This window comes from Anomaloglossus baeobatrachus, chromosome 6 (assembly GCF_048569485.1).
Source record: "Anomaloglossus baeobatrachus isolate aAnoBae1 chromosome 6, aAnoBae1.hap1, whole genome shotgun sequence".
NCBI lineage: Eukaryota > Metazoa > Chordata > Amphibia > Anura > Aromobatidae > Anomaloglossus > Anomaloglossus baeobatrachus.
In genome coordinates, this window is record NC_134358.1 from 469,177,573 (window position 1) to 469,189,751 (window position 12,179).

A 12,179-nucleotide genomic window follows, 5' to 3' on the forward strand; every position below is an offset into this window, starting at 1 on the left:
CCTCTGCCGACAAGCTTTTTGCAGATGGAAATTTTCATTTTCTAGCAGGACTTTGCACCTGTCCACACTGCCAAAAAACAATAATACCTGGTCTATTAACTACCAGGGGTGTAACTATCGTGGTCGCCATTGCGACCGGGTCCGGGAGGTTAGTGGCCCGAGGCCACCCGGCAGATCAGCAGCCAGCTCCTTTCTGTGAGAGGAGCTGCGCTGTTGTGCCGCAGACCGCGCGGCGGCTGCTAGATGACCCGGTCGCAGACGCTGACACCGGGCCCCCTGCCTGGTGGCGGCGGCATCGGGCTCCAGTCGTTGCCCACTGCTATGATATTGCATAGAGCGGCCAGCGCCTCTCTATGCATCATTCTTCCCCCGTGCCTGCGCGGTGACATCACTCCTGTGCGACTGCTGTGTGTGCTGAGCACAGAGCGCAGGACAGGACGCCGACTGGAGCCACGGGGGAATGAGGACAGAGCTGCGGTGGAAGGAGAAGGGTGAGTACTTTTTTATAAAAAAAAGTACACGGGGAGGCTGGCTGCATGACACATGGAGGCCTTGGGGGGGCTGGCTGGATGACACATGGAGGTCTATGGGGCTGCATAAGAAACATTAAAGACACCTTACACATGGACTATATGGGTGCATTATACATTGAGTATGGGGCTGCATAATACAATATGAAGGTTTATGAGGCTGCATTATAATACATATATTATTATGGGGGCTACATTATAATATATGGAGGACTATGGAGGTGTGTTATAAAACATGAACTGTGGTGCAGTATAATATATGGAGGACTATGGGGTGAATTATAATACATGGAGGATTATGGGAAATGCATTATAATACATGGAGGTGCATTCTAATATATGAAGGGTTATGTGGGACCCTTTATGCAATATTGAAAGCTATGTGGGGGCCATTATAGTATTTGGAGAACTAATATATGCGGGGGGACAAAGATACAAGCATGGGATGGGAATGTTTTTGTGCTGAGGAGAAAAAATGCTTTCCTTCAGCACTCAGCTTTCCCATGCTCTGCTATACATCTCAGCACCTAGCTTTCCCATGCTCTGATATGGGGAAAGCTGGGTGCTGAGGGAATGATGTATAGCAGAGCATGGGGAAGCTGGGTGCCGAGGACAAGATGGATATCTGAACATGGGAAAGCTGTGTGCTGAGGGTAAGAGCCAAGTGTCAGCGTCATTATAGCGTCATTATTCCGTACCCTAAGTGTCGGTGTACGTGGAGGGGGGGCCCGGTCCAAATTTTGCAACAGGGCCCATCAAACTCTAGTTACGCCACTGTATCGCTGTGTTCATTGGCTAGCAAACTTGCCTGACTGAAACCTCATAGAGAATCTATGGGGTACAGTCAAGAAGATGAGACACCAGACCCAACAATGCAGACTAGCTGAAGGCTGCTATCAAACAACCTGGGCTTCCATAACACCTCAGCAGTGCCACAGGCTGATGCCACGCATCATTGATGCAATAATTCATGCAAAAGAGCCCCGACGAAGTATGGAGTGCATTTACTGTACAGACTCTTCAGTAGGCGCCAACATTTGAGTTTTTTTACATTTTTCAGATTGTCTTATATAATCTAGTTTTCTGAGATAATGACTTTTGGCTTTTCATTGGCTGTAAGCCATAATCAACATTAACAGAAATAAACACTTGAAATAGCTCACTCTGTAATGATTCTCTGTTTTTTTCCTTGTTGAATTACTGAAAGAAATTAACTTTGATATTGTAATTTGAGATGCACTTGTGTATATACCTTTCCTCAATCAACTTGTTAGATTAATTCACTGAAACCTAATGGTTCTGTTAGTCTCCAAGTGGAACTGAGTTATAACAATATTTGAAAGCTGATAATTGCATCAATTTATGTATCATTAATTCAAAATATAAATTCTCATTCACCATTATACTTCAATCGGGTGGTAGCGCCGGCTGGTAGCTGACCACCAAATAGATTAAAAGAATTGAAAAAAATAGTTCACTGCAGTAAAAGAAAGCTCCAATTAACTGCAGTTTCGTCCTTACAGCGGTATCCTCACTCATTTGTTGCATCCAGTGCTCTCCATGGTACCGCTGTTACGATCCCAAGAGCCCCACACACTCTACAGGGTATCTGTCCACCAGGACCACACCTGAGTGCTCCTGGGGTGCGATGGATCATGTCAGGGGGGTGTCTGACTGCTCTGAGGTTTAAATTTTCGGCACACGCCCGGTTTCCTTACTGACTGAGCATTGGACTTGCTGGCAGGTTGGAGATGATCCTCTTGTAAATAAAGTAGATGGAATTGGTTAGATCTGATCATCTCCCAGGGCGTAGGTACTTCCAGATAGTCTGCTAGATGGATATCTGTGAAGAGAGCTTAAAAATTAGGAACTTGTTCTTAATACTTCGACTACCCACTTACCTTTCTTTTTATCTACAGGGCCTTATACAAATAAAAAAAAAAACTACAGCATAGTGTAGTTAACTTTTTGTGTTTTCAAGACACTGCTATACTTTACTGTGAATTGTCTAATGTTCTACTTGTCTCCTTTTCCCTATAGCTCAGTCCAGAGACTGCTCCAGTTTTGCTGTGGCTGCAGGGAGGCCCTGGCGGCACATCCATGTTTGGCTTCTTTGTGGAGCATGGACCCTATGTCGTGCATGAGAACCTGACATGTAAGCGCACTTTTATCTGTTAGTGCATGTAAGCCTTACTATGTATATATGATGGGCAGAAGATTGTTCAGAGAAGCTTGTAATCCCAAATAATTGGCAGTGGGTAGAAAAAAAACCCAACAGAAACCAAACTAAATGTATTATACTTATCCAGTGCCATCATGTTAGAGTGCTTTACAGACACTCACTGTACCCATAGGGAATGTGGATTGTAAGCCCCAGTGTGTGTGTGTGTGTGTGTGTGTGTGTGTGTGTAAACTTGAGACTATAGTTTCACAACAAAGAGGGGAAAAAACCAAAACTCTGAAATTTGGTACATGAAGGGGGTTAAAGATGCAAAAGCCTGAAAATACGCCTGACAACAAATAGGGCTGCTAATAAGCACCCAAAGAGCATGTTACTCAGAAGTTTAAAAACAATAAAAAAACCTACTTAGATAATTGTGATTTGGTGTTGATTAGTATTAATGTATAGTCCACAGTAAGGCTAGTACTGTGTTATGAGATGTACTTTAACTAGTCCCTCAAGCCTGTGTGCTGGAAATGATCAGGTTAAGACAATAGTAATGTCCTAATATTACTGTCGCGGGCGGCGGGGCGCTGCGCTCACCACGCTCTGGTCCGGCGCTGCTGCTGCTCGGGGACTCGAGCGCCACTCCTCGCCCGTGAGTGAAAGGGGTAGTTTGTTGGTGTTTGGGATGTCTGTTTGTGACGCCACCCACGGTGTGTGGTGAGGTTGGGGCACCACCGCTGCTCTGTACGGGGATCTCGGGAGCGATGACAGGGAGCAGCTGGGATGTCTCTCTCCCCTCCGTGGGTAGGGGGATTTTGGTAGTCCCAGGGCCCGGAGTTGTTGTCTGGTGGATTGCGGGGCTTGGCCAGGTCGCGGGGCAGCGCAGTGCCAGACGGCACGGTGGTACTTACTCAGCCAGTAACTCACACGGAGTCTCTGGTAAAACAAACTCCTGGATGGATGAGTCCCACAGACTGCTGCGATGGTCACTCCCGGTAGGTTGGCGGTAACTGTCTCCCCCTGCACCGGTGTTATGTTCTCGGCCCCGATGGCTTCCCACCGGTAACCCGCTCCCCAGCGGTGTGTTGGCTAAGGGAGCCCCTTTTTTGCCCACAGGCTTTGGCGGTACCTTTTTTATCTCCCTCACGGTTTGGACAGTTGCCTTCAGTCGGGTCTTTACTGCTGGGAAACCCCGGAGGTTCCCGTCGCTGACTGATTTGACCAGTTTAACGGCGACTCCTAGCCTGGTCGGGGTCCGTAGGCCCTGCCGGATGGTGCTGGCTTCTCTTCGCTCCCCGATCCGGTATCAGCGGGCCACCGCCCGTCCCCGGTCCTTACGGTTGTGCGTCAATCGGCCTCTCCTGCAGACGGTCACCACCGTCTGCCAACCTTGCTCTTAGGTGCCCGGGCCACGTACCCGGACACGGTCAGTCTGCTCTTACTCCTTTCACTTTCCCCACTCTCCAATTCCTTTTCACTATCTGACCTTCTTTCCCGCCTCCAGGACTGTGAACTCCTCGGTGGGAGTAGCCAACCGCCTGGCTCCGCCCCACCTGGTGTGGACATCAGCCCCTGGAGGGAGGCAACAAGAATTTGTATCTGACTTGGATGTTCCTAACCGGGGTGTGTTGTTGCAGTACTTGTGACATCCTGGCTTGTCCAGGGCGCCACATTACCGCACACTCAAACTGATTATGGAGCTATAAACCTGATGGCTAAGTTCAGAACTGGCAACAATACTGAATATACTAACTCTTCTCTCATCAGTTCTGGCTCCTTTTGTCTTCTGTTTTATATTGGTTGTGTCTGTCACCGTTCATATACCCTGCGTGACCAGTGTAACCAATCCCTATTCTCAGCGCTGTTTTGCAAGGGACTTATGGGATCAGTAATTGGACTGCAGATGTCACGTGGTACATACGACATGTGATGGCTGTAGTCCATATAAACAAAATGAGCAGGGAACTTTGGGTATGTAGTGCTGAAATGGAGTGGAGCAAAGGGGCAATCTCAATAAATTAGAATATCAACAAGTTAAATTTATTTCAGTAATTTAATACAAAGTTTCTTTAAAAGCTGCTAGCAAAGCAACCTGTGTTTCCATAACACCTCGGCAGTGCCACAGGCTGATCGCCTCCATGCCACGCTGCATTGACGCAGTAATTCTTACAAAAGGAGTCCGGACAAAGTATTTAGGCATTTACTGTACAGACCTTTCAGTAGGCGCCAACATTTTTGAGTTTAAATTTTTTTCAGTTGCTCTTATATAATCTAATTTTCTGAGAACTTTTGGATTTTCATTGGCTGTAAGTGTGACGTCCCTGGACTAGTCAGGTCGTCACAGGATACTGCACGCTCTTTATTCCTTAGTGCAGGACTCAACACCCCCATGGTTCTGGGATCCAAACCTATGGTACTGCCTCCATCAGCATCCAAATCCCAACTACACCTCACACCACACCCTGCCAGACACACCAGTGGGGAGCAGAGCTTAGTCAGTTCTGTAGTAGCCCTCTGAGTGAGGAGCTGGGAGTTGGAGCTCCCGGGGAGAGAGGTTGGGTCGCAGACGGTGGTCTGGGCCAGAGGAGTCGGAGACCCAGTCGCAGGGTATTGAGGCTGAGTGCCTGGACCTGGTCTTGGAGGACGGGAGGCATCAGTCTAATTACTGGTCCGGGACCGAAAGTACGACTAGGTACTGGACCCTAGGTTGGGGAGTAGCTTCAAGCAACCCTGCAATTAACCTGCGGAGGATAGTGACTTTATGGACTGTCCCCACGAAGCTCAGAGATCAGGGGCACTAGCGTAACGAGGGGGATAGGGCTTTCCAACCCAAGTAGCCCTCTGAAATCCCAAGTGTGAGCCCTTGAGAACAAAGCTCCTCTACCAATAGTAGGGAGCGGGGCCCAGAAAGCTTTATGCCTACGGGCCAACTGAACACTTCTAAATTTTGTGCACGGAGGCAGGCTCCAGACCATCAGGCAGTACTGTAGGGGACAGATACCTGGAAGGGCTCCCCTCAACAGGGCAGTGGCATCCAGAGACTTGGTTTATATTGTTGTCAGAGTCTGCTTTTCATCACATGCTGTCTGAGTACATGGTCACCTAGCCCTGCGCTCCTCTGCATACCACCATCCAGAGTCCCGGGGTCTCCCCTACCTGTGGAGGGAAACGTCATCTGGCTGCCCCACTCAATCTCCCCGGGTACTCCCAACACCGGCAGCACCGGTACTCCCCTTACCGCACACCACGGGTGACGTCACAAACTATTATCCCCTGTAAATAGCCCCTTTACATTTGAGTTGCCACAAGCCCCCGGGTCTGGAGACCCTCGAGCCACAGCAATCCCAGATCCGAGAGGTTCAACCGCTGCAGGGGCGGCACATAAGCCATAATCCTCAACATTAACAGAAATACACACTTGCAATAGATCACTCTGTGCGTAATGACTCTAATGGAACAAAGCAATGGGAAAGATCCAGCTGGACTCCAAAAGGATAAATAAAAATGCTTTTATTTTATTTCAACTTGATTAAAAAAAATATCCATTTTGCAAGTAAAGACACAGACTTGTGCACACTGATGAATGGCAGATGTATACCACAACGTGTTTCAGCGAGACTGCTTCCTCTATATGTTTCCATTTTTGTATTTAATTACTGAAATTAACTTTTTTGATATTCTAATTTGAGATGCACTTGTATATATTTACTTCAGCAGCAAGATAGATTAAATTGCACAACTACTATAGGATATGGACAACACTAGGCATTTTGTCTGTTCAAAGAAAGTCCAGCAATAACTTTTACATGACAAGTAATTTTCATCTGTTGCTCAGCTTGTTCAGCTTTTTAATTTAAAGGCAAATGAAAGACTATGGTACAGCTGAAGCCTTTTGTTACAATGATTGGTGTAGACAACACTGAGCCACGGGACCAGACTCTCCCTGGTGGAACGTGACTACCTTGTCTTCATTAGAGCCTCTGATGGTAAGGTTAGGTTTGTACTAGAAGCTAGCCACCAGGTACCATTTTCAGAGTAACTCTCGGCACTGTAGCATGTGACCCTAGGGATCAGGGGTGCAGGGACACCAGTACGGGATATGGGACCTGACTACTAGCAAAACGTGAATTTAACCACGTTGGTCAGGCACTTCCCAAAGGTGGAGAATGCCTTCAATACCCAGTGCGCCTCAGCCATAGGCACCATGAGAGGGGATCCACCCTTCAAGGACAGGAAACCTACAGGATAAAAAGGCGGTACCTCTCCCCACATCTGTTGGATTCAAGATTGTCCTTAGGGGCCAAAGCCTTAAACTTCATCCAGCCCTGGCCAGTTGGTTCGAGAGCTGTTACACGGGTCCTGCTGCTATCGGCAAAGGTGCTGATGGATCGCTACAGCAGGCTCATGGAGGGCTGTGTCTGTGTGCAATAGCGCTGACAGGGAGGCTGAAGGTGCACCACAGCGGGCCCGTGGGGGCTGTGCTTTTGGGTATCGGCACAATCTTGCTCACCCCTAGTCAAACGCCACAGCGGGCCCACGGAGGCTATATCTGTGCAGAGACTTTGTACTATGGCCGGTTGAGAGGGCTTGCAGGTGCTATGTAGTGGTGTAGTGTGGCCATCTTGCGAATGGCAGCCACCACACGCTGCAGAACCAGGTGAGTCCTGGACAACTTGTCCTTCCCGGTGGGAGACTTAACCGGCCCTGGTTGGTGGGATCAGGCGGTGACACGGGCCCTGCTGTGGCTGGCACATGTGTCCTAGAAGCACCACAGGAAGTCCCCAGGGGCTGCTCCTGTGCATAAGTGTGCAGTGGTGCCACCTTGGTTGGGGCACCACTGCCGCATGTCACAGCACGTGCGGGCGGAGTCCTGGACGGCGCGCCCTGATGACTCTGCCTGCCGGTGACATTTCAATCCAGAAGTCGGGTGGACCGGAGGAGGCATGGAAGGGGCTGTTGAGCACTACCAGGACGGCTGTAAGATCGCAAGAAAGCTGTAAGCTCCAGTCTGACCCCTTCAGCAGGATGGATGACAGCAGCAGCTTTTGTACAGGCCATCCCTAACTATCAAAATCCGCAGCAGAGGAAGATCCAGCAGCTGCTCCAGAATTGTCAGGCAGCAGAACTGCACCTCCAGCAGACCTAGCAAATGAGAATCCTCCAGAGGAGATTTGTCAGGTGACATGATTCCTACTAATCCATTGCTGTCTTTACATTAGAGTGGTAAGTGACCTTCATGCAAGGTCACATTGTAAAGAGGTTTTGTGTTTTGTTTTTTTTTTTTTTTTTCTTTTTTTCTAATTTTTTTCCGAATTCTTAGAAAATACCCAATCCAAACAAAGAGTGTGCTCTGTTTAGTCAAGAGGTACCTCATAGCTGGCTGAAAGGGTGTGTAAAATGGTTGATATACGAGAGGACCCCTGGGTTTGCCTCAAGACTTAACAGCCATAATTAGGGAAGAGATCCAGAGTTCTGAAGTCCCTGGCAGATGGAGGAGAGGATGGACTTTAAAGGTCCAAGTGGTCTGCCCCTGTCAGGAGTCGAACAAATCAAAGGGGGAGTGTAGATCCTCAGATTTTCCTCTTTCCTCTTCACAACGTCTGATAGTGTTGCAGGCGACAGTTTTTGCCTATAGAGGAAACTGGGAAGCTTGGGTCGGGTCCACTATGGTCATTTCTGAAGGAAAACCCACCAACATATTTATATTTGGAGACCTAGAAGGAAAAAAAGATTTTCAAACCCATTCTTTCCTGCCTTCAGAAAGTCATCTAAAGGCCACGTCTCACTAAGCGACATCGCTGTTGAGTCACGTTTTTTGTGACGCAACAGCGATCTTGCTAGCTATGTCGCTGTGTGACATCCAGCAATGACCTGGCCCCTGCTGTGAGGTCGGCGGTCGTTGCTGAATGTCCTGGACCATTTTTTGGTTGTTGCACACATCACTGTTTGACAGCGAGAGAGCAACAATCTGAATGTGCAGGGAGCCGGCTTCTGCGGATGCTGGCAACCAAGGTACACATCGGGTAATCAAGCAAAGCGCTTTGCTTGGTTACCCGATATTTACCTTGGTTACCAGCGTCCGCAGCTTCTAGAAGCCGGCTCCCTGCACACGTAGCCAAGGTACACATTAGATAACTATAAGCAAAGCGCTCTGCTTAGTAACCCGATGTGTACTATGGTAACGACACTGTGCTTGGTAACACGGGTCGCTGGTGGCTGTTCTCAGATCGCTGTGGAGATCTGCCTGATTGACAGCTCACCAGCGACCATGTAGCGATGCTCCAGCGATCCCTGCCAGGTCAGATCGCTGGTGGGATCGCTGGAGCGTCGCTAAGTGTGACAGTACCTTAAAACTTGAAGTCCTCTTCGTTCAATATCTGGATGATTTCCTGGTCGACAGGTCTGCCCAACATTGTGCCAGCCCTTTTACAAGAGGTGTATTCTTCCCTGATGGGTTTGGGATGGTTTATAAACCTAGAAAGATTCGAGGTTATTTCAAAGTACAGTTCAGATTTTTCTGGGGTTCACTTTGGATTTGGATACTCGTGTCGCCTTCTAAAATCTGGCGAATCTGCAGGTCTAAGGGGAACGAGTGACAAAACCCCCATAATTGTCTGAGGAGCAATGTCCCGGCTTGGTTCTTACGTCTACCATCCCGGCAGTTCTATGGGCCTGGGCACATACCAGGGCCCTTTAGTGGGATAGCCTGGGAAATCGGGCCATTCTCTGATGTCAGCTGGATGAGACAATTATCCTCCAGCCCATCAGTCATATCACTGCACTGGTAGCTGATTCTTTAGAACGTTAAAGGCATGTCTTGGATGAACCAGGTGTCCAAGGTACTTTCCACTGATGCAAGTCTGCAAGGTTGGGGGGGTGCTCACCTGTAGGGCCATCTGGTCCAGGCAGTGTGTTCTGGAAGAGAAGCTTGTTTCCTCATATACCAGGGAATTGCTCGTGGTAGAAAACAGTAGGTCCGTTTCTACCCTCTCGGACTAGTCGTCATGTAAAAGCCCTCTCAGGCAATCAGTCGGCAGGGGCATACCTTGATCACCAAAGGGGTACTTGTTCCAGATTACTAATGGAGATATCAAGCAGGACTTCTAGCAGAGGGTCATCTGTTCTGAAGTCCCTGTACAGCAGATGTCAGTCAAAGCAGGCTGAGTCTAGGAGAATTGGCGTTGAAACAGTCCATCTTCGATCAGATAGAAGAAATGTGGGGTGTCCCTTTAGGAAGTTCTCTTCACGAGCATAAAACAAGAGGATCCACTGGTTCTATTATCTAGATCCTAGGGGTCAACCTCATGCAGTGGACGCTCTATTAAATAAATTGAACTTCTGCCTCTCTTGCGCCTTCCCTCCTGTAGCCCTGATTTCAGCAGTTCTGAGGAAATTCTGGGGGACATGGCAACTCCCCTTTTTAGCCATAAAGAGACCGTGGTTTTATTTGCTAAATCAAATGTCAATCACCAGGCCATGAGTTCTGTCAGAACAGCCAGACCTTCTTTTCCAAAGCCCAGCTCTCCACCCCCTGACAAGCAAGTTACATCTGACAGCGTGGAAACTTGAAGTTCGTTTTTTTTTTTTTTAAATTCTCTCACGATCTAATCACTACCCTTATGCAGTGCAGAAAAGCAGTTACGAGATCTACGACAGCCTAAGGATTCCATCCAGGTTCTATGTGCCCACGCTGCGGATTTACCGTGGATTTTCCGAAAAATCTGTAGCAGCGGCACTTCCAAGCCATTTCAATGGCATTTTGGAAATGCTGTGTCCTTGCTGCGGATTTTTCCGCGGCGGATTTGCCGCGGATTTTGATCCGGAAAAATCTGCAGCATGTCAATTATTGTTGCGGATTTTGGTGCGGATTTTGGCTATAGAATTGGGAAAAAAATCCGCATCAAAATCCGCGGTAAATCTGCGGCAAAAAAAGGTGCGGATTTTCATGCAGAAAAATCCGCAGGTACATTCTACTGTGGACACATAGCCTTCACGTTCAGATAGCCCAGTGCCAGTTGCGGTTATCCTAGAGTTCCTTCAAAAAAGGTTTAAGGCGAGGTCTGTCAGTTAGCAAACTAAAGGTTCAGGTGTTGGCCTTGACTGCCTGGTACAACTATGACCTAGCAGTAGACCCCTGGATTTCCCGGTTTTCCAGGACATGTTCTAGAGCCAGACTAATCACAGTATTGCTTTACCTCCTTGATTTTATCCTGCCAGCCATGCCAAAGCCCCCATTTGAGCCTTTAAAATCTATTCCTGAAGACTATCATCCTGAAAGCCCCAACATCCCCACACAGGGTTAATGACATCCAAGCCTTATACATAGATAGGGATAGAGTGGTCCTGAAACCTGACCCTACTTATCTCCCAAAAGTAGTTTCTAGCTGTAAAGCTGCCCACCCCCACCCCCGTCACATTTGGCAACTTACCAGCGATCCTGAAAACTATGCGACCTGGTAAGTCGCTGGGAGGTCACTGGTGAGATTTCACAGTCAGACCTTACCAACGACTCAGTAACCATACAGGTCGCAGTAGTGACCTGTATAACGATCTCTGCGGTCATTGGGACCCTGTCAGTGTCGCCTTTGAAGAAAATGGTCCAAGACATTCAGCAACGACCGGCGACCTCACAACAGGGGCCAGGTCGTTGCTAGAGGTCACACACAGCGACATCGCTAGCAAGATCGCTGTTGCGTCACCAAAACCGTGACTCAGCAGCGATGTCGCTTGGTGAGACGTGGCCTTAAGTCTCATGGTATTATGTTATAATATATGTATGTATTGTATTGTATTGTATTGTATAAGGAATTGGCATTGCATAGATGTTACTTTGCCTTAAAGTATACCAGTCAGTCGCCAGTGCCTGGAAGAATGACAAGTCCTTGTTTGCACTGTTGTTGTTTTTTTTTTAAGTAATAGGAAATGGCTCAAAGCTTCTAAATCCACTTTAGCTAGGTGGATCAGAGAAGCCATTTTTGTTGCTTTCTCAGCTAGTGGTAGGTAGGTGCCTGTGGGACTGAAAGCGCACGCCACAAAGGTGATGACCTCTTCCTGGCCTGGGAGATCGGAAGTCACCATCGAGCAGATCTGTAAGGTGACCATGTGGTCTTCACCTTCCACTTTCTACAAGTACTATAGGTTGAACTGACCTCACATTGGGAGGAGGGTTCTGCAGGCTGTAGTCCCTCCACCCCACCCCCCTCACCTTCCCCTACAGTTTTTTCCTATCTCTGGAATTCTCTTGTGGTGCTGTCATGGGTGATCGAAAAATACAAAATTACTTACCGGTGATGCAATATTTCTGAACACATGACAGCACCCTTACATTCCCTTCCTGCACCTGGGTATATTACCAGTACTTTGGTTTTCAATCCTCTTCACATGGATGTATGATTGTGATGTGATCATAACAATGCTGTGTTTTTTTTTTTTTTTTTGTTTTTTTTTTTTTCTCGAAAGATCCTTTTCATGCTCTGTCACAA

General features: G+C 48.0%; 1 protein-coding gene across 2 annotated transcripts in view; it reads left to right on the forward strand.

The window, feature by feature from the left end:
* CPVL (carboxypeptidase vitellogenic like) overlaps positions 1-12,179 on the forward strand; it is a 137,341-nt gene that overhangs the window by 51,478 nt on the left and 73,684 nt on the right. For both annotated transcript variants that reach the window (XM_075316680.1, XM_075316679.1), the window contains exon 4: positions 2,571-2,685. In XM_075316680.1, the coding sequence (XP_075172795.1) occupies positions 2,571-2,685 (115 nt within the window). The remainder of the gene's footprint in view (positions 1-2,570; positions 2,686-12,179) is intronic.